Source organism: Benincasa hispida, chromosome 7 (assembly GCF_027475165.1).
Source record: "Benincasa hispida cultivar pf3 chromosome 7, pf3_genome.v1.1, whole genome shotgun sequence".
NCBI classification, from domain to species: Eukaryota; Viridiplantae; Streptophyta; class Magnoliopsida; order Cucurbitales; family Cucurbitaceae; genus Benincasa; species Benincasa hispida.
Window position 1 is genome coordinate 60,867,375 of NC_143484.1, and position 27,584 is coordinate 60,894,958.

Sequence of the window (27,584 nt, forward strand, 5' to 3'; positions counted from 1 at the left end):
GAGATTAAAAAAAATGAAAAATCTTATTAAGGACCAAATTAAAATAAAATTCAAATCTCAATAGCAAAATAACAATATTTTGAAATTTATAGACTAAACTAAAATTAAACATAAAATTTAAAAGTTAAACATTTTGAAAGCGAACAAGTAAAAATTATAATCCAAATCTAGAAAAACAAAAGAGGTATTTTCCTCTAAAATTTATTGAAAATACAAAATTTTTAACATTTGAAAGTCGAAAATGGTATTTAAATTCCCATTGGTTTCTCATAATCTCATTGCAGTTGCAGTCAGTGGGATGATATAAAGCGTCGGAGAATCACAGAGAATAGAGATTATTGGGCGGTGAGATGAGTTTAGTCAACACTCATAGAAGCTCTGCGCCAATTCGTTCCCTCTCTCCTTCTTCATCCTTCATTTCCCGCTGCTCTCACACTCACACTTCCTCCTCTGGTAATCCTATCCTCTCTCAACGCTTCTTCTCTTTTCTTTTCCCTTTATTACCGTCTCATCGTCATCGTTACCCCTTATTCTAACCACTTTCTGCCTGAATTGAATCAAAACATTTGCTCTTGTTTCTCAATTCGCCTAATCAACTCATGGACCGCTTTCCTGAATGAATTAGTAAACTGCATTTTGTTTATTTTTCGAGTTTTTCAGGGATACCCGTAGTTTTGTGGCAATTTTGGAACTTAATTAGGAAAATCAAAGCCTTTCTGCATTTCTTTGAAGAACAAAAGAATGCAGGATTCGGTTTTGATAATAAATTGGTGTGATGAAATGAGATATTTAAGGCTCCATTTCATAATCATTCGGTTTTTTTAAATTAAGCTTATGAAATCTAATTCTTACATCCTGGTGAGTTTTTTTTAGTTTGTTGTCTACTTTTCTTTTAGGGTGTTTTCAAAATTCATGCCAAGTTTTGAGAACTAAAAAAAAAAATTTGGAATCTGAAATTTGGTTATAGATTCAAATCTTTATTTAAGCAAGACGAAAACCGTGACCAAGGAATTGTGAGAAAAGAAGCTTAAACCAAATAGTCATTAAATGGGATCTGAATTCTATTCCGTGGCACTTCAAAATCCATTGGCTCTGGACTGGTGACAACCATGCCGGAAACAGAGCCATCGGGTGAAGGTTTATTGCCTCCTTAGGTAGAATTAACATGTTTATTTAGCGATTGCTATTTTGGATCCTTTCAAACCATACTTACATGTATGTCATTCTATACATTCCCATCTCATTTTTAATGTATGTATTAAAAAATCAACGATTAAAGATAAACAGAAAAAACGTAAACGATAGAGAATCGATAATTTATATAGCATACTCCTTTAAATACTGAAAATAACATAAATACAAATATAATAGTATAGTCCCTAGTTAGCTGGTTTTAAGACAGCATTAAGATTAGCCTTCTTTGGGGATTACTGCAAGTTTCAGTCAGATGCATGCAAAACAACCTCAACTGATACAGTGTTTTTTTTTCTTTATTAGACTGGATATTATTATAAACTTTTTCCAGCCCCCACTGATTCGCTTTTCTTTATGAAAGAGGGGAATGGGAAGATGGAAAATGAGGTAGTCTAGGGAAAGGCCGGATACTGTTTTTCCATGTTACTCATTGATAAATAGGAAAAGTCATCCTCCACGAGCATAGTAAAATCATCTGGAGTGGTTTCTACTCAAGCTGCTGTTATGATTTTTCTCAAGTGTGATTCACAAGTCAAGTTATTTAAGTTTTATTTCATTCAGGATTGAAGGACAGCAATGCATGTATTCAAACTGCATACAGGAAATGGCTGATTTAGTGGCAATAATTTCAAGTGTGAGCTTAAATTTGAACGTCAATGATTTAATGTGCAGATTATGTGACGTGTGGAACGCCAACTTGGATTGGGAAGGGAATCACTTGCATTTGCTTCAAGCGGAAGGGAACTTTTGAACGAATTTGTATCAACCTGACTCCTGTACAGGCAAGTAAATAAAAAAACTATCAAATTGATTGGAGTAAGACGGGGAAGTAGTAGAGATATAAACCATAAAGTTACCACTTCCATCGTGGATGTAGTTATTGATGAATTTATACTGATCCTTGGCATTCTGTTTCTGTCTTTGTTCTTTGCTGGCTTTTACTTGCAAGCCATGTTTTAAAAGGTTTTGTTGGCCTTGAGACTTTTTCCAAGGCGAGGTGTAACCTTCCAATTAAATTAAAGACATTTTACAAATCCTCAATTGCTATAACCAAGTATTGCTATACATGATAGTCATATAAAAGCGTAAAAAATTAAATATCATTGCAATTTTCACCAAATAAAAAATTCTAAAAGGATACCTTTAATATCACAATTATTATCATTAATAAGATTGATTTATACTATAGAATTTTGTCTTTAGTGTTCTTAAAGTCACAACACTAAAAGTAGTAATATTTCAAATTGTCACAATTTATGTCTTTACATTTTGCAAGAATTTGGCAAATCAAAATTATTTTTCTAATCGTTAGGTGAGGCGTAGAGATTTTAAATCTAAAGCGCCTTTTCACAGAGGCATAAAGTCTCGAAGTTAAAAGTTAGAATCTTACTTGAAGACGTAAGCCTTAATAGCTTTCTAAAACATAAGTCGGAAGTAATGTACTTCGTGCCTGCTGGCTCAATCATGCTCTTGCGAGTTCAATTTTTTGTGCTGTTAATGTCAGACAGTGTCATTGGCTTGTTTGAAAACGAACACATTGTAAACATTTGATTTCAGATTTTTATTGAAATAAACAAATTAATTACAATATGGGGTTAAGCTAATAGAAGTCCAACAGTCACACACGTTCCTTAAATATAAGACGTTTCCTCCTGATTGATAATTTTCAAATAGTATTGATGACGATTCTTGCCAACTATTCATGTACTGTGAATCTTTTAACTTGATGAAAATCATTGTGTTGCTGAGTGCCATTTACATTCATGATCTCAGGAAGATAGGTTAAGAAGATTAAAGCACCGCATGAAGGTCTACTTTGATGGTTCAAGAATCGACCACCAGGTTCTTATTAGTGCAAACATAAGCACCCTTTTACACATTTCATTTTATCTTTCTTAGTCTCCGATTGGAAATGTTTCTTGTAATTTGCCTCTTGATGTTGGGGTTTCTCCGATTTCATTTAACCAATGAAAGGTCTGTTATCAAAACAAAAACGACCACGAGGTTTGCTTATATTCTGAAATTTGATGCCTTAGTTTAGTACTCAGAAGATTCCCCAAAGCACAGCAACTTGAGTTCATATCTGGAATAGCTTCTAAGCTATTAATAACATTTCCTTCTAATGTCATTTTACAAAATCTTTATGTTATTAGTTCTCTGTGTACAACTTGCTCTCTAGTATGCTTATTGTGAAATTTTCACCAAGGACAGGAGGCTTTAAGAGCTCTATGGTATGCAGCTTATCCTGGTCAAGAGCTTCAGGCGTTGGTATCAGATCAATGGAAAGAAATGGGATGGCAGGGAAGAGACCCATCAACTGATTTTAGGTTATTATTTTGCTATATGAGTTGAGGACTGCTTGTTTATCTCTTGTATTACCTTTTGGCACGTTATCTCCTTTTCATTGCTCTGAAAAGCTTTTACCTAATCCAGAGGAGCTGGATTTATCTCTTTGGAGAATTTGTTGTTCTTTGCAAAGACATTCTCGGTAAGATCCTAAACTTCATTTGACTTGAAAAATTCTTTAGTTTCTTTTCACCTGAATGGGCCAAAGAGTTTATTAACTTAGGTTAAAAACTTCCCATAGATCCCCAAGTGTTAACATGTTATTAAGTTTTCCACATGTTATTATGTTTTCCACTTATCCTATTTGTCCTTTTATCGTTTCAGACAACTTTCCAACTTCTGTTGAGAAAACAAGGAGGAAAGCCAGCTGCTTGGGAATATCCCTTTGCTGTTGCTGGTGTAAATATCACATTTATGATCATGCAAATGCTTGATCTAGATTCTCGTGAGTAGCAAATCCATTTATAAGTACTGGTCTACATACAAATATACATGTAGGCTGCAATACTCCAGTATACTATTAGAGCTTCATTTTTATGGCGACTTTTAAATTCTTGGAAAGAGAACTAATGCAGCTCACCTTTTCAAATGCAGCAAAACCAAGGACTTTTATCAGATCAGTTTTCCTGCAGATGTTGTCAGGTAAATCTCTAAAAAGACACATATATATGACAATAATAATAAATTGGGTGAAATACATCAAACTATATTTTTAAGCATATAAATGCATTAACTCATTTACTTTGAATTTTCTTCTGTATAAAAATTATGTATATTTTAATAAACGTGTCCTAGAATCTTAAAACATGATGTGTTGCCCGTGCTTCTTAGTTTCTAAACTTAATCCTGCAACATGTCAAGTTTGAAGTTGCTTATTAATACAAGAGATATAATTGTCCTTGGTATGGTATTTTCTGTTAACAGAGAATGAATGGGCATTTGACTTGCTTTACTGCGTCGCCTTCGTTGTCATGGACAAACAATGGCTGGAGAGAAATGCTACCTACATGGAGTTCAATGTAAGAATAAATTGCAGACTCAGCTTATTCACTTCAAGAGTTCACTCTTTTAAAAATAAAAAGAAAAAAATATCTCTCTGCGAATTCTAACTCGTATTTGCTCTTTATTAGATGATATATAAATAAATTTACCTTCATCGACTAGTTTGAGTTTTTTAATCCATTAGTGATTTAAGACTCTAAGTGACATCTACTCATTTAATAAATATAGCATGAAAAAGCAATATAAATGAATAATCGAATAATCCATTTGTGGTAGGATGTATTGAAGTCCACCAGAGCTCAGTTGGAGAAAGAACTTTTAATGGAAGATGTATTACGGATTGAAGATATGCCTTCTTACAACCTTCTTTTAACATTAGATTACAGGTAGAATAATCTGTCACACCACTATCAAAGACAGGGTTGAAGTTAGAAATATATACACGTATTCACTTATTACTCTTATATATATATTATATATATATTTTTATGATATTAGGTTTTGAGCGAAGAAAAGCCCCTAGAACCCTTGCCTAATTTACTTGATGTTCTTTGTATTGTTTCAAATTTCAGCATAGGTAGATGTAAGATGATGTTACTTTAGCAGAAGAATGGACCGAGACTTTCCTATTGTTGAGATTTATTTATTATTATTGTAAAAAAATTGTGAAGTGAGAGATTGAATCTCTAACCTTTTAGGATGAAAGTCATGTTAATTACCGTTGAATTAAGCTTAATTTGACTTATTGTTGAGAAATTTAATTTAAATAGGAAGGTTTTTAGTTTACTGTTATTACGATGTTTATCATTTAACTGTTGATATTTTACAAACATGAAACATAGCCTATTGGTTAGAAATTAGAATATACTTACTTTCTTTGAGGAGTAGGAGGTTGAAACTCCTATCAAATTTTAGTCTCAATCTTCCCCATTTTTATATTTTAGGGATGAAAATGTCTCTCAATTTTATAAGGGATGGAGAGGGGGGATGGATCTTTCTCCGATCATTGTTTCAATAGTTTAGTTCAAGTTTCATTTTATGGTCTATTTAGATTAATTTTTTAAGGGTTGAAAAATGTACTTCTAAATGAAGTTAGGGGCAGATCTATGAAGGAATAGGGGGACACGTGTCCCTCTCACATTGTATCGTTATATATATATATATATATATATTATTAAATATTAAAAAATACGCGTATGTTTTGAATGTATATAGACTTACCCCTAGGATGTATAGGAGGAGTTTGCTTTAGTGGTTAGCAGTCCACTAGATTAGTGTATTTTTAATTTTTGAAAACTAAAGCATATAAACACTATTTTTACATATAATATTTTTGGTATTTACTTTACCATTACTTTAGAATTATATTCAAGTTAGTACAAGTTTAATCCTTAGTTTTTAGAATTATGATTAACAAATATCTAAAATTCAATTTTAACTTGAATAAATCCCTTAAAAATGTATAATAGATATATAAACTATCAATTAGTATCTAAAAATCTCATAAAATATAAAAAATTGCTTAAAAACTCATCGTCGTATTAGACAAAAATTTATTTTTGTTTCTAATTAAATCTCAGATTTTAAATTTTGTAGCCAATAGTTACATTGTTTTTCTTAAAAAAAATGTCTAGTATTATATATTAGACACATAATCGAGATATTAGTGATCTAATATATATTTTTTAAAGTTCAAGAACTATATATGACACAAATTGAGACGTTAATAGGCTAAAATTTTAACCTTAGATAAAGTTAGTGCCCCTAACATGAAATTTTGGATCTGCCATATGTTAATTAGTTAGGCTTGTTTTGACGATCTTATATAATTTGAATATTATATTGATATATTTAAAATTATACTTATATGAATTTGTATCCCCCTACTTAAAATCCTGGATCCAGTAACGAAGTAAATAATAAAATAAATTTTTTAAAACTTAAAAAGTTAGTTCAAACGTGCTCTTTAGTGCCAACTAGAGTAGTTTTTTTTTAGTGTCATTTACATATATAGCCTAGATAAATATATAAATTACACAATTGTTTAAAGTTTCCTATTTTTAGTCATATAAATTATTATTTTATGTAATAGTTTGATCTGATTTACTTTTTCAGCTCTTTTTGTCATTGATTTTTTTTTTTTAAAAAAATAGTATATGATAATATTAATACCAAACAATGCATGTAAGGGAAGTTTTCTTGTAGTTATGAACCTCTATTGCATGCATCCTTTGTTGGGTTTTATGTCCTAAAACTCGTATTTTGTAAAATGATAAACATTTTCTATTATCAATATACTTGTTATTGATCTCATAAATCGTATGAAAATCTAAATTCAATAAACTAAGACCCATGACTATTGTATGAGTACTTGAATTTTATATGGAGACATAAGAGTGGATCGGGTTCGAGTAAATAGTCAAAATGATCTATGGTACATGAATGAGGTTGGGTACCTTATTTTGGTAACACCATTGGATGCGGCCTACTCTGTAGTTGTTACAAAGAGTTGTAAAGTGCTACATATGATGTGATCCTAATTCGTACATGTTATGACATGAGGAGTGGGGGCGTCCTATGCAATGAGTTTGTATAAGATCAAGACCAAGAAATAAGTCACTCTTACTTTATAACATTGTTTACTGTTTAAAACTGACTATTTCACCTAGATGACCTAGGTAACTCGATCTTAATCCTGAGCTAACTATGAACTCCTGTTTATTTGGGATTGCCCTTAGATTTGCATAGTTGAGGGTTGGTTCAACAGCGCCGGCTCAATAAGACTCCCATTTTAGGGGTAAGACCGGATAGATAGTTGGGGACATAAGGTGCAAGACGGAGTTCATGCCCACCCAATTTAAGGATAGGAGAAAGGTTGTTCTCTCAAGTACTGAATCTAGGTCTTAAACAAGGGGCTCTACCCTTTTACTGGGCTGAGAGAGTTTGGTTTGGTGATTAGATCACAAACTAGTTGTTCATTAGAGGATCAGTAGGGACTTGAGGAATAAGATGTAATCTCGGGGGTAAAAACATATATTTGACTCAGCCGTTATTACAAACAACCTGTGAAGGGTCGACTTGTTGATTATGGTTAAATCATGTGGACATAATATATCTACAGTAATGGAAGTGCAACTATGAGCTTTAGTGGAGTGACCCATTAGTTAACGAATGAGGATTAATTTGGTCTAATGAGTTTAGCCAATTAATCTCGGATCGTTGGAGCCCATGATCTGTAGGTCCGCGAGGTCCCCCTATTAGCTCGTAACGGACTAACTCTAGAATAGCGTGATAAGTTAATTTGAAACGTTCAAATTAGAATTAGGGGAATTAGTAATTATATGAGATATAATTATGTTTAATTTTAGAATTAAATGGAATAGGAGAATTTATATATTTAAATATAGCAATATATTTGCCTTGGCTTCTCCAAAGCTCACACATATAACAATATATTTGCCTTGTCTTCTCCAAGCATGGGCTGCAACTCATGCAGCTTTTCTCTTTGCATGTTGATTTGCATTATAATGAAGAGATTGGAGTGAAAATCGGGCATGCAATTTACAGAATTTTGAGAGAAAATTCGATTTGAAGAAAGGTTCTTCAACAAAGGTTGCTACATTGAGTTTTTCTCCTTCATCCCTTGATTCAAGCTTGTTTTGAGTCCCACAACTCAATCTAGAGCACCAAGAGAATAGTGGGGAAGATCTTGAGGTGGTCTACAATAAGATATGGAGAAGATTGCAGCTGGAGAAGGGGCTTTGAAGAAGTTCTACAAGAGGTATGTTTTGAAACCCATTTTTCTGCAGAAGCATGCTTTATATTATGCCAAAATTAGTGAATTTGAATGCTTAAATGATCCTTTGTGCTTCTGCTACCGTTGATACAATCCTACAATTGGTATCAGAGCATCATATAAGCATTCAATTCGGTTTAATTTTGGTTTGGTGGGTGTTTTATATGAGAAATATGAAACTAGTGCACTGATATGGTTTTCTGAGTTTTTGCTGTTTAATTCTCTTTAATTTCTCATTTAAATTTGTAATTGGCTCTTACTTAATGAACTTTAATGTGTTCTCAAGAGTCTAAAATTTATTTGGAGTCATTAGAGTTGAAATTAAGCTGTAATTTAAAGAAACAAGCGAAGGGGCCGAGTTGCAGTTCTAGAAAATTAGCCTATGTTCTTATCGTCGTTGAGGTTCCAGTTGCTAAAAGATCGTCTAGCTCCAGATGCTACACGATGTGAAGAAAAGCTAGACGATCGTATAGCAATGGGTGTTGGTCGTTATGATATTGAACACTAGATGATCGTGTACTTGCGGGAGCTAAACGATGCATTCAATTTTCTATACGATAGCATTAAACGTTCGTTTAGTTTTGGCGTGGGGACTAAACGATACGTTGAATTTACTATACGATGGTACTATGCGATTGTTTAGCAACGATGCGCTCTAAGTAATGCGATGAAGTGCTATGCAATCGCGCTGAGCAATCGTTTAGATGCGGAGCTAAGCGATCGTGTAGACATAGTGTGATGCGTTGAAGTTTCTATGCAATGGAACTAAACAAATCGCTTCCTACGATGTTGAACGACGCGATGATGTTCTAAAAGATGGAGCTAAGCGATCGTTTAGCTACACGGCGGATACTAAAACGATGATGTTGTTAAGCGATCAGTTTGGTTCTATGCGATAGAACTAAGTGATAGTGATGAAGAGCTATACGATAGCCTTGAGCAATCGCTTACTTCAATCGTTTATCTTTGATCGGAAGCTAAACGATGCGTTGAGTTGCTATGCGATAGCACTACGCGATCGTTTACCTCTATGCGGTAGCTAAGCGATGCATTGAGTTGCTATGTGATAGCACTACGCGATCGCATAAATTTGTGCGGTAGCTGGGCGATGCATTGAATGCTATGCGATGGCATTAAAAGATTGTTTACTTTTCGCGCGCTAAACAATCAAGCATTTACTAAACGATCTTTCAAAATGTAAGACGATGATCGTCATTACTAAACGATGAGACTTAGAACATGTGCAAGGGCTGCCGGGTCGACCGGTTCTCTTGTGGTTTGGTCTGGTTCAGCTTCGAATGGTTCTTGGCTGGTCCGGTTTAGACGGTTCGGGTCCCGTTAAAGCTACTTGAGTTCGTATTGGAGCGGTTCGGAAGCTGTTTTGTAATAATTAGGCTTCTGTTTGCTTTTTTTTTTTTGCCAAAACTAAAACCATATCAGTCTGTATTTAATTATTTATGCATTTAATGTATGTTATAATTAAATAAATCTTATACGTGCATATAGTATGCCATTTAGATTTAAAATCCCACCATAGGAAGCATGTAACATGCATTAAAAGTATGTTATAATTGTTATAATATATAGTATGCATGTTAGGGTTTCTCGTACTTAATTTAAATGTTATATTAAATGTTTGAATGCCTAATGTATGTTATGGATGAATAGCATGTCTAAAGTTTTATAAGTTGTTATAAAATTGGGTTAGACATTTAAAATCCATAAACAACAACTGCATGCTCATGTAGGTTGACTACCTGTTTTAATTGTTAAAACTTATAAAACCTAGATTACAAACTCAATCGGTATATAATCATGTCTAAGGCTTGGGGTACAACTCCTACCTGGGGATTATGGCCGAATAATTGAGCATTGGTAACCGATTTTATGAGCATACGAGAGTGATGTGAGGTAATAAAATGGTTTATCACCTAGACATCGTAAGTTAAAATCCAATTATAAGAGTTACACTTGGATAAACCACATAGAATTAGAGTTTTTTTATTAGCCGAAAAAAACCTAAGTATAGATATACCCAAATAGAACACTTCAATGGCAGTTTAATAACTTTTATATGATAGAGTTATTAGAAAACTTCAGTGGGAAATTTATAACATATATGATACATTATTTTTTAGCTCTCACTTTTCTAAGAGTTCACAATTCATATTTAAGCGGTACTTCGTGTCACCCTGGGAGTGACCTTCCTTCGAAAAGTATTTTTAGCTTAAATCTAGATTTCGGTGAATAGGAGAAAGTTGTTCAAATATAAGTCTATTATACGATAAATAGATTTCAACTACCATGTCTCCACATAGTTTACAACGTGAGATTCATATGACGCTTCGTATCACCCTGGGAGTGACCTCCCTTCGGAGAGTGTTTTGTATGAGTCAATATCAAGGTAAACGGAGGAAGTAGTTCATAGTAAGTGGGTGAAGGATATGTGTCAATATATCCTATGGTCTCCTCCATTAGTCTGAACCGTGAGATTCCTATGTTGCGCCTGTTGATTTGCTTTAGGCGGCCCTTTGCTAGTCGTTTAGCGACAACTATCCCTGGAGGGTTGTAACATAGGATTCAGAATAACCCAGGCTTCAATAAAATGAATAGGGTCTTATAGTTCCGTTTTGGATGTTGTCTTCTATTTCGGATGCAAATTCATACCGTCCTATATGATTTGAAAATGGCGGGTCACACTTACAAGAATTACTAAGTTGTTAGTAAAGATCTTGACAGAAAACGATAACTAAACGACTATAGGAATAAGAGTTATTCCGGAGACAATAGCAATAAGAGTTATTCCGAGGATAGTGTTTAGTTAAAATTGTTTGTTTTAGTGAAGGAGTATCTGACTGCCCACGGTAGCACATATTCTGACTCACTAAAATATCGTTGCAAATAAATAATGGTTATGGGTATATTATTACATTTTACTAAAACTTGATTTTGAGTTTAGTTACAATTTGCTAATTAGAATTTATTTGAATTTTATCAGCATGTCGAATTCTAGAATACTCGTTTCCAATGTACATAACAGTAAAATCAAATCAACAAACAAATTACTAGCGGTTGATTATACCAACAGAGTTTTAACAGAGGATTGTCCTCTATCTCCCAACTCATCTGAAATTATGAATTATGTAGATGAGGATGTTGAATTCGAACAACAAGATAAATATGATTTACTTGTTATCGAAGCATGTTTAGTAGAAAACGATAAAATCTAGATAATTGATTCAGGTGCCACTAATCATGTATGTACTATCTTACAAGAAACAAGTTCCTGGAGACAGTTGACAGAAGGTGAAACAATCTTTAAGGTAGGGACCGGGGAGATTGTTTCAGCCAAAGCAGTGAGAGATATGAAGTTATTTATAGGAGATAAGTACATATATTTGAAAAATGTATAATATATTCCTTCTATGAAAAGGAATCTAATTTCTATCTCCTGTTTGCTAGAACAAAATTATAAAGTTTATTTCGAAAATGGTGAAGTGTTCATCAAAACGGGTAATAAACAAATTTGCTCTGCAAAATTAGAAAATAACTTGTACACATTAAAACCAACTGAGGTCAAAGCTATTTTGAACATAGAGATGTTTACAACTGTTGGGACTCATAAGAAAAGGAAGATTTCTCCAAATGCCTATCTTTGGCACTTAAGACTGCATCATATAAATCTCAATAGGATTGAGAGATCGGTTAAGAACGGTCATCTAAATAAGTTGGAAGATAGTTCATTACCACCATGTGAGTCCTGTCTTGAGGGTAAAATGACAAAAAGATCTTTTTCTGGAAAAGGTCTTAGAGCCAAAGAACCCCTAGAGCTGATTCATTCAGACCTTTGTGGACCTCTAAATGTTAAAGCAAGAGGAGGGTATGAATATTTCATCATTTTTATTGATGATTATTCCAGGTATGGGCATGTTTACCTAATGCGCCAAAAGTATGAAACTTTTGAAAAGTTCAAAGAGTATAAGGCTGAGGTTGAGAACCAAGATTAAAACACTTCAATCGGATCGAAGTGGTGAGTATTTAGACATAGAATTCTAGAACTATTTGATAGAACATGGAATTCAGTCTCAATTCATAGCCCTTAGCACATCTTAGTAGAACGGTGTGGCAGAGAGGAGAAACAGAACTTTGCTGGACATGGTTCGTTCCATGATGAGTTACGCTCAGTTACCAAATTCTTTTTGGGGACACGCAGTTAAGACCGCGGTTTATATTTTGAACATGGTTCCCTCGAAAAGTGTTTCTGAAACACCTTATGAGCTCTAGAGAGGACGTAAAGGAAATTTATATCATTTCAAAATTTGGGATTGTCCAGCACATGTGTTGGTGCAAAATCCTAAAAAGTTGGAACACCGTTCAAAAGTATGCCTATTTGTAGGTTACCCATAAGAAACAAAAGGTGGCTTCTTTTATGATCCTCAGGAAGATAAAGTGTTTGTATCGACAAATACAACCTTCCTGGAGGAAGATTATATAAAGAATCATCAACCTTGTAGTAAGCTAGTAATAGAAGAAATGTCTAGAGAAACGACAAACGTATCAATAAGAGTTGTTGATCGAGCAAGTCCTTCAACAAGAGTTATTGATAGAGTAGGCCTGTCAACAAAAGTTGTTGATGAAACTGATACTTCACATCCTTCTCAAGAGTTGAGGATGCCTCGTCGTAGTGGGAGGGTTGTGCAACAGCCTGACCGGTACATGGGTTTAACTGAAACTCAAGTCATCATACCAGATGATGGTTTAGAGGATCTATTGTCTTTTAATCAAACAATGAATGATTTGGACAAAGACTAATGGATTAAAGCCATGGACCTTGAAATGGAATCTATGTCTTTCAATTTTGTCTAGGATTTTGTAGATCAACCGGAAGAGGTAAAACCCATCGGTTGCAAATGGGCCTACAAGAGAAAATGAGACCAAGCTAGTAAGGTACAGACCTATAAAGCTAGACTTGTGGCAAAAGAGTTTACCCAAAGAGAGGGGTTAGATTTTGAAGAAACCTTCTCTCTAGTTGTCATGATAAAGTCAATTAGAATACTCTTATCCATAGCCACTTTTTATGAAATATGGCAAATGGATGTCAAGACAGCTTTTCTGAATGGCTATCTTGAAGAGAGTATCTATATGTCTCAACCAGAAGGGTTTATACAGCAGGGTCAAGAGCAAAAAGTTTGCAAGCTTAATCGATTCATTTATGGATTAAAACAAGCTTCTAGATCCTGAAATATGGATTTGACTCTGTGATCAAATCTCATGGCTTTGAACAAAATATTGACGAACTTTATGTATACAAGAAGATCATCAACAAAACTGTCACTTTTCTGGTGTTATATGTTGATGATACTCTACTCATTGGGAATGAGGTAGAATATCTAGTTGACGTTAAGAGATGGCTAGCTTCACAATTCCAAATGAAAGATTTGGGAGAAGCACAGTATGTTCTTGGAATCTAAATAGTTTGGAATCGCAAGAACAGAATATTGTCATTATCTCAAGCATCTTATATAGACAAGATGTTGTCTAGGTATAAAATGCAAAATTCCAAGAAAGGATCTTTACCATCAGGCATGGAATTCACTTGTCTAAGGAGCAGAGTCCTAAGACACCTCATGAGGTTGAGGAGATGAATCAAATTCCATATGCATATACAGTTCGGAGTTTGATGTATGCAATGTTGTGTACTCGTCCCGACATATGCTATGTTGTAGGAATTGTCAGCAGATTTCAATCCAATCCTGGTCATGACCATTAGATTGCTATTAAAAACATTCTCAAGTATCTTCGGAGATCAAGAGATTATATGCTCGTGTATGGTCCTAAGGATCTGATTCTTATCGGATATATTGATTCTGACTTTCAGACCGATATTGATTCGAGGAAATCAACATTGGGGTTAGTATTCACTCTTAATGGAGAAAAAGTTGTGTAGAGAAGCATCAAGTAGAGTTGTATTGCGGACTCCACAATGGAAGCTGAGTATGTTGCTGTAAGTGAATCAGCAAAAGAAATATAGTTGATCCATTTACGAAGGCCCTCTCGGCTAATGTGTTCGAGGGTCACCTAGTAGGACTAGGTCTACGAGTTTTGTATCACTAGGGCAAGTGGGAGAATTGATGGGTATTGTGATGCCCTAGTTTATTGTATTTGTACATTTTATTCTCTCAATGTAAATACAACATTGTATATATTTGTATATATTGATCCACTGAAGTTTTAATCCAAGTGGGAGTATTGTTGGGTTTATGTTCTAAAACTCGCAATTTGTAAAATGATAAACATTTTCTATTATCAATATACTTGTTATTGATCTCATAAATTTTATGAAAGTCTAAATCCAATAAACTAAGACCCATGACTATTGTATGAATACTTGAACTTTATGTGGAGACATAAGAGTGGATCCGGTTCGAGTAAATAGTCAAAATGATCTATGGTACATGAATGAAGTTAGGTACCTTATTCTTGTAACACCATTGGATACGACCTACTCTGTAGTTGTTACAAAGAGTTGTAAAGTGCTACATATGATGTGATCCTAATTCGTACATGTTTTGACATGAGGAGTAGGGACGTCCTATGCAATGAGTTTGCATAAGATTAGATCCAAGAAATAAGTCATTCTTACTTTATAACGTTGTTTACTGTTTAAGACTGACTATTTCACCTAGATAACCTAGGTAACTCAATCTTAATCTTGAGCTAACTATGAACTCCTGTTTATTCGAGTTTGCTCTTAGATTTGCATAGTTGAGGGTTGGCTCAACAACGTCGGCTCAATAAGACTCCCATTTCAAGGGTAAGACCGGATAGATAGCTGGGGACATAGGGTGCAAGACGGAGTTCACGCCTACCCAATTTAGGGATAGGAGAAACGTTGTTCTCTCAAGTACTAATCTTGAACAAGGGGCCCCACCCTCTCACTGGGCTGAGAGAGTTTGGTTTGGTGATTGGATCACAAACCAGTTGTTCATTAGAGGATCAGTAGGGACTTGAGGAATAAGACGTAATCTCGGGGGTAAAACAGATATTTGACCCAATCGTTATTACGAACAACCTGTGAAGGGTCGACTTGCTGATTATGGTTAAATCATGTGGACATAATATATCTGGGAGTGCAATTATGAGCTTTAGTGGAGTGACCCATTAGTTAACGAATGTGGATTAATTTGGTCTAATGAGTTTAGCCAATTAATCTCGGATCGTTGGAGCCCATGATCTGTAGGTCCGCGAGGTCCCCCTATTAACTCGTAACGGACTAGCTCTAGAATAGCGTGATAAGCTAATTTGAAACGTTCAAATTAGAATTAGGGGAATTAGTAATTATATGAGATATAATTATGTTTAATTTTAGAATTAAACAGAATAGGAGAATTTATATATTTAAATATGATTTAAATATATAAAGATGGATATGTGTTAAAATTAATTTAATATTTGATATTAAATTAATTAAGTTTTATTTAATAATTAATTTATGAAATTAATTAATTTTTCATTTTAAAAATCAAATAGATTTTTTAAATCAAAATTTGATTTTTAGATAAAATTGAAAAATAAAAAGAAAACAAAAACACAAAATGGAAAAATGGTTTTTTCCATTATCCATCACTTAACTAGCTCACACATATGCAATATATTTGCCTTGTCTTCTCTAAGCATGAGCTGCAACTCATGCAACTCTTCTCTTTGCATGTTGATCTACATTATCATGAAGAGATTGGAGTGAAAATCGGGCATGCAATTTACAGAATTTTGAGAGAAAATTCGGTTTGAAGAAAGGTTCTTCAACAAAGGTTGCTGAATTCAAGCTTGTTTTGAGTCCCACAACTCAATCTAGAGCACCAAGAGAATAGTGGGGAAGATCTTGAGGTAGTCTACAACAAGATATGGAGAAGATTGCAGTTAGGGAAGGGGCTTTGAAGAAGTTCTACAAAAGGTATGTCTTGAAACCCATTTTTCTGCAGAAACATGCTTTATATTATGCCAAAATTAGTGAATTTGAATGCTTAGATGAACCTTGTGCTTCCGCTGCCGTTGATACAATCCTACATCCTTTTGGTATATTTGATCTAACAACACAATATATTTAATATTTATTTGAATTTTGTAGGAATAAATTAGGATATATTTCATAAGTGAATGAATAAGACAATTTGTATAATATAAGTTTGGAAAATAAAAGAGGAAGGAATTGGTATCGTTTACCTCTTCGTTGTACACGGTAGAGTCAAGGAGCTAAACGAAAAAAAATGTATTGATCGTTTACCTCTTCGTTGTACATGATAGAGTCAGGAAGCTAAGCGATAGAGTCAATCGTTTACCTCTTCGTTGTACACGATGGAGTCTGGGAGCTAAACGATAATGAGAGTATTGAGTCATTTACCTCTTCATTGTATACGATAGGATTAGAAATACTAAACGATAGAAAGGGAATTGTATCACTTGCCTCTTCGTATTCAACGATAGCTTTGGAAAGGTGCAACCTGCCCAATTTATACACTGTTTCTTATTTTAGGGATACAAAAGAATTAAAAAATTATTTAAAGAATGACTAATGGTATGAGGACACATGGTCCAATACATGTTTATTATTACCCAATCCTAACAGAATTTTGGAGCACTAAGGGAATACTGACTCACCTCAGTGACATGGCTTAAGCTAATGTGTTTTATTGACTCTTCCTTCGTAGCTAATGTGAGAGTCTCAAACAATATATCCTTCTACATACCAAACAATGTATGTAATATATATTTACATTTTCCATTATATTTGTAAATACACCAAAAAATAAAACATGATATAAACATGTATATTTACATTTACATTCTCCATATATTTGATATATACTTAATATCTAAATGGAGAGGTGATTGATTTTAGTTAGGAATATTGAAGAAAATAAACAAATTTTCTTAAAATGAATAAGACATGAATTTGAAATATCATGCATTAAATAAATATCGACCAAAATTAATAAATAACAAAAACAAAGTCAATATTGAAAATGATATTATAAGAAAATAATTAAATATTTCGAAAATTTCGAAATAATGGTGAAATAGTTAAATTTAAAGTTTAACGATCATAACAAAATAATTCAAAATCTATGACATTTATGAAATAAATGGTGTACAAATGATTTTCATGCAAAAATCTCAAGTTCAAGAATTTAGTTAAAGATTTCAACCCATCAGTTATTTTAATTTTTTTAAAATATATACTTGAATATCTATTGTATACAAAATTGTAAGTTTATAAATTTATTAGACAATTTAAGAGCTATTTTTTTAGTCAAACTTAAATTTTCAGGAATTTAACCTACAAATTAAATTTCATCATAAAAAAAGAAATATAATAGCATACAACCATTTGGTATTTGATTTTTAGTTTTTGAAAGTTAAGCCCATAAATATCGTTTCAACTTCTAAATCTATTACTTTTATCAATGTTTTTTTTTCTAAAAAAAAAAAAAAAAAAAAAACCAAGGCAACTTCTTTTATTTTTGGGCAAATATCAATTTATACTCCTTACGTTGTATCAATTTAAACTCTTAATTTTCTAAATTGTATCAAAATAAACTTCAAACTAATAGTTATAACAATTTTAACCCTAAACTTTTATTAATGTGTCGATATAAATCTTGAACTTTTATAATTGTATCTATTTAAACCCTCCATTATGTTTTATTTAGAAAAACTTATGAAACTTCATGATTTAAATTGGTATATTTATGAAACCTCAAAGTTTAAATTGATACACTTGAAAATTTAGGGTTTAAATTGATACAACTATTAGTTTGGGGTTTAAACTGATACAACTCCCCAAAATTAAAGATTTAGATTAATACAATCCTCAAAGTTTAGGGTCTAAATTGATATAATTATTAATTTGGGGTTTGAATTGATACAACCCAAAGTTCATGAATATAAACTGACATTGAGTTGTTATTAGATATAAGAAAATGGATCAACTTATTTATAAATATAGTAAAATGTCACAGTCTATCTAATGATAAATACTTGATATTTACCCTTTATTTTATTTTATATTTTAAAGAAAATTATTTTAAATAACAAAACTACTAAAAATATTTTTAAAAATATAATAAAATGTCATATCGATATTTATTAGGACAATGACATTTTAATATATTTGTAAATATTTTGTATCATTTTACTATAATTGAAAATAATCCTTATTTATTTATTATTATTATTATTTTGAAATTTGGTAAGAATTCAACATTTGGCTTATTTTTCCCTCGTTTCGCAGGTGTGAGCAGGAACCATCGGCAAAGCCGCTTGGCGATTGCACCGAACAGTCTTCTATCGCTGGTTCAGTTATCGTTACTCTGTATGTCCATGGAAGAATTTCAGACGAAATGCAATAAGTTTCAAGTATTAGCTATGGAGTTTTTTTTTAGTTTCACAACACATTGATCGCCGCCCGCTGTTCGGAACTCTCTATCTCGTCATGTACTCTCTCGATTCCTATGTTCTTATTCCTTGTTTGTTCGTATATGTTACAAATTGAATGTAATTTTTCATTCTGCTGCTAAGAACACTACAGCAATGTTGATTCACTTTTCTTGTGATTTCCAATTGTTATCACCAAATTTGCCATTAGAGAATGAATGAATCTAAACACAAATCTGGACTTAGTATTCGCAGCCGTTTGTTAGCTTCTACTTCCAACTGATTTACAATTTTCCCAATTTTTCTGTTACACACGTTTTGGTTAAACGAAATGGTGTGGAACGTTTTCCTGATAATCGATTCTGTGAATCAGAGGCGTGTAGCTTCTGCTAGGGAAGGATTGGTTGGTTGATCATATGGTTTGGAATTTTGGCTGAAACAGGAGCGATTGGTGCAGTACAGGTGCGTTGGGATCCCATAATAATGCACATAAATTTTTTCTCCTTATTTAATACAAAAGTTTTCGTTCCTGTGATTATTTTATTCTTGCATTTCCATTGCTCTGCATCTATCTGGACTCGTCTGTGTGATTTCTTCTTTTGTAAGTTGGTAACAAACAATTCTTTATGTGCTCATGCTGTCATTAGAAATACCAATGGTCTATCGTGGAATGCAATTGGAGATCCGCATACATAGCATATTCTCTCCATCTTGATTTTAATATATTTCCATTTTTTTTCATCTGAGCTTCTGCTTTATGATTTACATTTTCTCGATTGAAATAGACATATCATTAACCTCTCCGCTTCAAAAAAGAAAAAGCAAAAAGGACAGAAAAGAAAGATATGGACAAGGAGAAGTTTCTCTCTTTTTCTCTAGTTGTGGCATTAGCATTACATCCTCACGACCTAAAGTTCCCATGCCAGATGTCGAAGTTTAAAACAATGAGCTGAAGATGACCTAACTGATGAATAGTTAGTTTACAATATTTTTATAAAGCGAATTTTCCTAATTGCAAAAATAACAAATAAATTAATGATTAAAATTCTTCCAAAAGGAGTACTTGTTATGATATATTTTTTTAAAAATTATGAAGGTTTCATTTTAAAATACTACCTTAAGAACAGACCAAAAACATTAGAATCCTGCTTGTGCCTGCTAACACAAGTATCTATCCTGTCAATGAATGGGACATAAATAAATGAATTTACTGGCCCCTCTTTTGAGATCAATGATCTTCTTTAGTGTTAGGAGTACGACTAAAATCCCACATTAACCAGATAAGGGAAGATCATGAACATATAAGTGAAGACAACTATCTCAAATGGTATCAGGTTTTTTGAGTGATTTCAAAAGCAAAGTCTTGAGGGCTTATGCCCAATATCACACCAATGTGGAGATATGTGAAGAGTTTTTGTCCTTAAATGGTGAATTTGAACTCTATTGGATAGGCAGCAAAAGTTCTATATGGGCTAAATAAGGAAAGGATCATGAGGTATGAGATCTTTTGGGTGGTTCCAAAAGCAAAGCTGTGAAAGGCTTATGAAGTGGACTATCATTTCATTGTGGAGATATGTAGAGAGTATTGTCTTTTAACATTTAGTATTTACAAATGATCAAACATTAATATATTTGATAATAATCTGGTTGATGGGCGCCTTTGGTAAATCTGTAGCTTGTGGTCTAAAGGAAACTTCTGTTTGTATAGCTAAAATTGTTAATAATGGATCCAGGGAACATTTGATTGCCAAGAGTTGCAGTTGGCAATGTCCACACACAGATATGTTGTCAAAGGAAGTTGTTTTTATTTATTTCTTTATTTTATATATGATATACATAGATTTTAACATATAGTAGTTTTAATTACATATGGAACAAGGATGTGGAATGAAAGTAGCCATTTGGAAAAATATCTAGAAAATAATATAAAGAAAAACTAGCATCTGTAAATATTATTTAAATAACAAGATAATATTAAGGCACGTATATGCTGAAAACGTGATTAAATTTCATTTTTCATACTTCATTGGTTGATTCACTCATTGTTTTCTCGAGAGTATTGAACCACTTATTGTTAAGAATAGGTTAGAGACATATATTTCTAATGGTCCCACATTAGATCTCCTTCTAAAGACTGAAGCTGATTATTAAATAAAATTTTGAAGGGCATGCAATTTGAAGTGATTTTGTTTCTAACCATCATGGGTTGATTTAGTAGTAATAAAAGGTTGGAGTTTGATAAAAGGCTAAGAGGTAATGGGTTCAATCCATGGTGGTCACTTACCTAGGATTTAATATCCTACAAGCTTCCTTGACACTAAATGTTGTAGGGTCAGTAGTTGTCCTCTGAGATTAGTCAAGGTGTGAGTTGGTCTTCACTACTCCTAGATAATTTAAAAAAATATATATATAAAAAGAAGAAGACGAAGAAGAAGTGCTTTTGTTTCCATGTACAAAGTAGAGCTTCTTTTCTCTCTTCACCCCTCCCCATTTTTTTTTTCCTTGAATAATCCTGATGCTAGAAGCTGTACTTGATGCTCGATAGGATGCAAACTTTCTGTTATGTATATATTTCTTGTGAAAGTATGCCTTTACTTCTGCCTTACTAGTGATTGAGACTGTAATAGTTGGTTTTAGTTTTGTTGTGAAGAAGATCCTGCCTTATCCAGCAAGATTAGATTTGATTGTTCTATATCTGTTGAATTGATTCTGTGTGAACTTTAAACTAAATTTTGGCAATGGATTGTCGTAAAGATGTAAGCTTTTTCTCCAATGTCTAAACTAAGCTAGAATATTCTGAAAAACAAATGCTGAAACGTTTATGATATGCAGACATGGTGTTTTTTACATATTCCTCAATGTCATTAGTTATATATAAAATTCTTTGTGTATAATTAACTGAACGATTATTCTTATTTCTGAGATTGCTTCTAATTACTTTATTTATACGATATCAGAATAAAACATTTCCATATGCTTCAGAATTCAGGCCTTTTGGACGTATCTGGATACTTGAAATCTAATAAAGGAAAAGTGGTGTAGAGAAGCTTTTTGGCTATTAAGCAGTGGCCATTAAGCTTATTTTATTGTGATTCTCTTGCACTACATGTTTTTCCTTCACTATGAAATATAAGTTCCGGATTAAGCAATCTTTTTAGTTTATTGAATACTTTATTTGGGGGGGGTCCCATCATATGGGCTAGCACTTTGCTGTTCTTATCTTCAGAAAGCAACATTTACATCTTGTGACGACTATTTCTTACTGTATTTTACATTACATGAAGGTAGAGGATCTTGATAGATGAAAGTAAATATAATATAATATCATCTAATAGAGGACACCTTGTTATTAGTATTAGGGTGCCAATCAGGCAAATCTACCTTGGTACTAGTGGAAAGAGGTTTCATGGGAAGAAAGTAACAGGTAACAGCCAGGGGGGTGGTCCGCGACTGGGGTTAGTGGATATAAGAAAGATTAGGATAAGGATATTATTCTAATCTAAAAGTTAGCCAGCATTCCGAATTATGCCGGCTTTATTTTTCTGTTGCAGGACGAAAGTCTTCAAGAAGAGTCTACTAAAGAATTTGTTTTGTAGAACAAAGACAATTTGCTTTAGCACTTGTGTTCTAAACAAATCATTTCTTTGATTCCTGCTAGTCCAGTTCTAATTGGTGGTCTTTGTCCCAAATTTTTAATCACCAGCCTGGGAAAACCACAGGTCATATAGCACGCCAGCGAATATGGGAGTAAGTGGGGGGGGGTTTTATATTCCCTGCTTTGAGCAAAGTAGAATCGTCATCCTCCCAAATTGAAAGATCTCTTTTTATTATTGAACCCAAGTAGAGGAAGCCACGCGTCTTGTTTGGCACATCCAAGTTTGTACATATTGGGGACTCTTTTGTTTCTTCCAATATGATATGCAGTGTGGATTATAGGCCCCAATAATGGGGGATGCTTTGCGGATGGACTGCGGAGGATTAAAATATATTGGGTGCTCATGTCGGCGAGACTCTTCTTTTTGCTGAATTATCTAATTACTCATTACTCATTAGTGGGGTGGGGTAAAAAGAAAGCACTGCCACAGGGCCTTCGTACGGGATGATGTATTATGTGTTGGCCGGGGTGTCATCAAATGGTGACATAATCATTTAGATTGGACGGTTATTAGTGAATTTGTTCTTGTAAAATTCTGATCAACATAGAATTGATGGTTAAAGGTGTTCTCATGAAATTTCGTATTGGAATATGGAGCTCAATTAGATTTGTCACTTTAGCGTAGATAATTGGTTAAGGATTTGATGGTTATTAGTGAATTTATCCTTGTAAAATAATGAATCGAACAAAATTGACGGTTATTTGGATTTGTCATAGAATCTCATATTTGGGATAGGGAGTTCAATTGGATTTGTTACTTTAGCACAAGTAGTCAGTTAAGGCGTAAGGCCTGGAGATTTACTTAGTGTGCTATTATTTATCAGCTTTGGCATGAGGGTAGTAAGCATATCTATGGTACTACATTGAGTCCTTCATGGGTGATTAGTCTAACTGTTCGGTCTAAGGTTCTTATTTGTTGTTCCAAGTGGCGTGGGGCTTGGACTCAAATGGCCTGTTGTCCTCAGAACTTCTTTCCTCGAGTCATGTGTGCTTTATTACTTGTTCTCATGCTTTTATGTTGTTTTTTTGTACTTTGACCTCGAGTTGTGATTTTGAGGTCTACCTCTCTTTTTAGCAATTCAATACTTAGAAAAAATAATAATAATACTGACTGGAAATATCTCTTATGGTTTTCTTCTCTCACTAGTATTGAATCGTGCAGTAATGGATGTCATAGTTATTTCAACAAATGGGTCGCTGTTATATATGTCCCCCCCTCTTTTTATTATTTTTGTTTTTATACGATAATGACTATTATTATTGGTTTGTGGTATGCAGCTTTGTGAATCTAATTTGGTCAGCCCCGTTGCCCATTTCAGGTGAAAGTGTAAAGTTGATTTTGGCATTTTGGACATTTCGATCGATTATTGGTCATATTCCCTCATTTTCATGTCGATATCTTCCTACTAATGTCGAATCCTTTCTTTTTCAATAGATAAAAAATCATTAGAGCAGCCGCCGGCCTTTTATGTCAGGCAACTATACACCAATTCATGCGCACAAAGGTATGAAACCTAGGCATTTCTTTATTTATATATTTAATTTAATTTAATTTATTAGGATATACAGAAAGGTTCATTTCTGAGAAGAAATGTACTGAAAGGTTCTCCCACTATCGATGATGATTAGTTTCATTATTGTTATGAAAAATTAATCTCAACAAAACCAATTTTGGGCATTAATGGGCCGTTTGAACACTAATTTTTTTTTATAAACAACTCAACTTCACTGTGAAACACTATTATATTTTACACATTTATCGAGTAACTTCATCTTCCGTTCTTAATTTACATTTCATAATTATCAAGAAACTTCATCTTACAATTCTGCACCCTAAACACAAACTTACTAACTCTAATATATTAATTCCAGACTTATTAACTCCACTCGGTAGGTTAAATGCCCCTTAAAATTGTTTGGGGTGAGGGAACTTGATTGTTTTCTCTTTTCCTTTTCAGAATGTAACATCATAATTGTTAGATAGAGGATTGAACCTTCAAGGTATAGGAATATTATTTATTAGTGATATATAATTAAATTTACCTTTGTCCATAAGCTTAAGTTTTTGTGTCAATCGATGATTTAAGATGATATCAGAGTAGGTTGCTTCAAGATGTCCTAGGTTCAAGCCCATGCAATGTTATTTCCTTTCATTTAATATTGATTTCCACTTGTTAGATCCTCTTCATATTTCAAGCCCATAATTCGGGAATGTTAGTGATACATAATTAAATTTACCTTTACCCATCAGCTTAAACTTTTGGGTTTTTTTTTTTTTTTTTTGTTAAATTTTTACAATATATAAGGGATTATCCTCTAATCTTAAAGTTTATAGTATATATTTGATGTTTATTGAGCTATGCTCATTATGGCCGAAAATGTTATTAGTGTGTTCCATCGTTGAGTCATTCTCAATTTGGGACATTGATTTTTCTCTCCAAAGGATGGGCTTTTTCTTTCCGGCTAAAATTGGAAAGACTACTGGGTTTACAAAATAAACTGACTGAAAATAAAATGGAGGAAATAATTAATATTTGCGGATGTTTTAAAAGTTGACAGGAAAAAGAAGAAGAGAAGAGGAAAAAAAAAAAAAAAAAAAAACTAAACTAAACAGGGGAGAAAAGGCTCATTCCGATGTGTAGCTTTACAGCCTGTTCTTTCACTTTGTTTTTAACGCATGAATAATTTTCATGTTTATCCCAAACAAATATAATAATAACCTGTTTCATCGTTTGAATTATATATTTGGTTGAATTACAAAACTTTCATATTTGTGTTTATGAAAAGTAAGTGTATGAGACTCATAAGTCTTGAACTATTAAATTTATATTTAGTTAGTTCATATTAAAAAGTAATAAGTCCAAACATTTTCATTTTTTTGTCCATAAGTTCCTGAAAGTTCAATTTTGTGTATAATAAATCACTTGTCTATTTAATAATTTTTTAAAGTTCACAAACTTGCGAACAATAGATTAAAAGTTTCGGAGTCTATTAGTTATAAAATTAAACTACATATCTAATTTGTTAATTTTTAAAAATTTTTAGCATTTAAAGATCTATTAGATATAAAATTGAAAGTTATGTTACATATTTTGAAATTTTAAAGACTTTTTAGATATAAAATTGATAGTTATGGACCTTTTAGCTACAAATTTGAAAATCTAGACATTACGGGAGCGTTTGGTGTGCAAGTTTGGAATCTTAAACTTGAGAATGTTAAGTCTAGATTAGGTTGGGAGGTTTAGGTAACTTGGGTTTAAGAAACTATATTTGGAGTTTTGGTTTTGGAAATCTGGATTTAAGAAGTTTGTGTTTAGAGTGCAATAAGTAACCTGGGAATGAAATACAAATTTATAAATATTTAGTTTGTGAAATATATTTTTTTTGTATTTAATCATCCATTAGATTTTATATTAGTTTAAATTTGTTATCTTAATTAGTTTAATATAGTTAACTTTAAAATAAATTTAAAAAATTTCGAAGAATATTTTTTAAAAAAAAAAAATTAAAATAGAGATTTTGACTAAAATCATAATTTTATTTAATCTATTGTTTTAATAATTTGATATTTTAATCTTATTAGATTTTGAAATAAAATTTCACAGACTTTTGTCGCTTTAACTAATTTAAAAATGATAAATTTTTTTACCATAATAAGTTGACTTAAAATTGAAATAAACTAATATTTTAATATTAAATTCAATGATTAAAAACTATATATTTCTTACCAAATTCATTTGAGGAATAAAAAATCATAAATTTTGAGTTTTAGTTTTTATTTGGTTGTTAATTTTGAGTTTTAGTTTTTATTTGATCGCTAAGTTGTTTTAAACATTTTAAATTTTAGAAAAATATCTTTCAAAAATTAATTTTTAATTAAACACTTTTGATAAAAATCATTAAAATAAAAAAAAACATACATGTATTGCAATTCTTTCTTAAAAGTGTTTTTATATACAAATTTGTTTAGTTTGTTATATACTAAGAGTATTTTTATTAATGTTTTTCAAGGTTGGTTGGGTTCCCAGAGGTTGGTCGATGGTAATCGGAGTTGGTCAATGACGACTAGAGGTTGGCTGACGTGGTCACTAAGGTGGCAGCCAGAGTTGGCCGGTGGCGGTCGCCGAGGTGGTGGCCGGAGTTGGCCAATGACGATCGTAGAAGGTGGCGAGCAGAGTGTTGGGTTGTATGTTCTAAAACTCGCAGTTTGTAATGTTAACATTTTTCTATTATTAATAAAGATGTTATTGACATTTATTCAATAACACTGTTGTTGGATAGGCAAATTGTACCTGTATAAACTGAATCTAATAAACTAAGATTCATGACTATTACATGAATATTTGAACTTTATGTAGAGACAGATCAAGTTAGAGTAAATAGCTAAAATGGTCTATAGTATATGAATAAGGTTGGTGTAACACTATTGGATGCGACTCACTTTGTAGATAGTACAAACGATATGATCCTAAATCATTCATTGGAGACATGCGAGTGGGGACAAGTAGGGACGTCTTATGCAATGAGTTTGTATAAGATCAGATCAATAAATAAGTTACTTTTACTTTATAACGTTGTTTAACTAATTATTTCAAATCAATGACCTAGGTAATTCAACCTGAATTTTGAGCTAACTATGAATTCCTATTTATTTGGGATTATCCTTGGATTTGCATAGCAACAATGTCGGTTCAATAAGTCTCCTATTTCAGGGGTAAGACCGGTAAATAGTCAGGGACATAGGATGCAAGATGGAATTCACTCCTACTCGATTTAATGATAGTAGAGAGGTTGTTCTCTTAAGTACTGATTCCAGGTCTTGAACAAGGGGCACTTTCTCATTGATCAAAGAGGGACTCGGTTTAGTGATTGGATCATAAACCAATTGTTCTTTAGAGGATTAGTGGGACTTAAGGAGCAAGATGTAATTTTAGGGGTAAAACAACATTTGACTCACCTGTTATTACGAACAACCTGTGAAGAGTCGACTTACTAATTATGATTAAATCAAGTGGATAGAAATATAGAAGAGTGCAACCATTGAACCATAGTGGTATGTCTTTGTGGTTAACGAATATTGATTAATTCAGATTAAAGAGTTTAACCGATTAATCTCAAATCGTTGGAGCTCATGATCTATAGGGCGATAAGGTCTCT

General features: G+C 32.8%; 1 protein-coding gene and 1 long non-coding RNA gene across 5 annotated transcripts; both read left to right on the top strand.

The window, feature by feature from the left end:
- Nucleotides 1-261: 261 nt before the first annotated feature.
- Nucleotides 262-8,220, top strand: LOC120081712 (ELMO/CED-12 family protein). Of its 3 annotated transcripts, none has more exons than XM_090315906.1 (10): nt 262-453; nt 1,867-1,980; nt 2,972-3,036; nt 3,406-3,521; nt 3,628-3,682; nt 3,865-3,985; nt 4,135-4,182; nt 4,465-4,559; nt 4,819-4,928; nt 8,076-8,220. In XM_090315906.1, the coding sequence occupies exons 1-10, from the start codon at nt 351-353 to the stop codon at nt 8,203-8,205; spliced, it is 957 nt and encodes a 318-aa protein (XP_090172032.1). In that variant the 5' UTR covers nt 262-350; the 3' UTR covers nt 8,206-8,220. The 3 variants fall into 3 exon arrangements, with proteins under 3 accessions (XP_090172032.1, XP_090172033.1, XP_090172034.1); XM_090315907.1 differs by lacking the exon at nt 8,076-8,220 and adding an exon at nt 5,115-5,298; XM_090315908.1 differs by lacking the exon at nt 8,076-8,220 and having other exon boundaries at nt 4,819-5,057.
- A 7,873-nt stretch (nt 8,221-16,093) lies between these two features.
- On the top strand, nt 16,094-26,790 carry LOC120082023 (uncharacterized). Of its 2 annotated transcripts, XR_016530665.1 has the most exons (6): nt 16,094-16,292; nt 18,630-18,832; nt 19,146-19,234; nt 23,706-23,746; nt 23,863-23,932; nt 26,439-26,790. It is a non-coding gene; the product is annotated as an uncharacterized LOC120082023 (long non-coding RNA). The 2 variants fall into 2 exon arrangements; XR_005483026.2 differs by lacking the exon at nt 16,094-16,292 and having other exon boundaries at nt 18,596-18,832.
- Nucleotides 26,791-27,584: the final 794 nt, after the last annotated feature.

Bases quoted from the DNA above. Each gene is read 5' to 3' on its own strand.
- LOC120081712 (XM_090315906.1), top strand. From the start codon at position 351: ATGAGTTTAGTCAACACTCATAGAAGCTCTGCGCCAATTCGTTCCCTC. The intron at 3,683-3,864 runs GTAAGATCCTAA...TTATCGTTTCAG, and splicing joins TCTTTGCAAAGACATTCTCG to ACAACTTTCCAACTTCTGTT. The intron at 3,986-4,134 runs GTGAGTAGCAAA...TTTCAAATGCAG, and splicing joins AATGCTTGATCTAGATTCTC to CAAAACCAAGGACTTTTATC.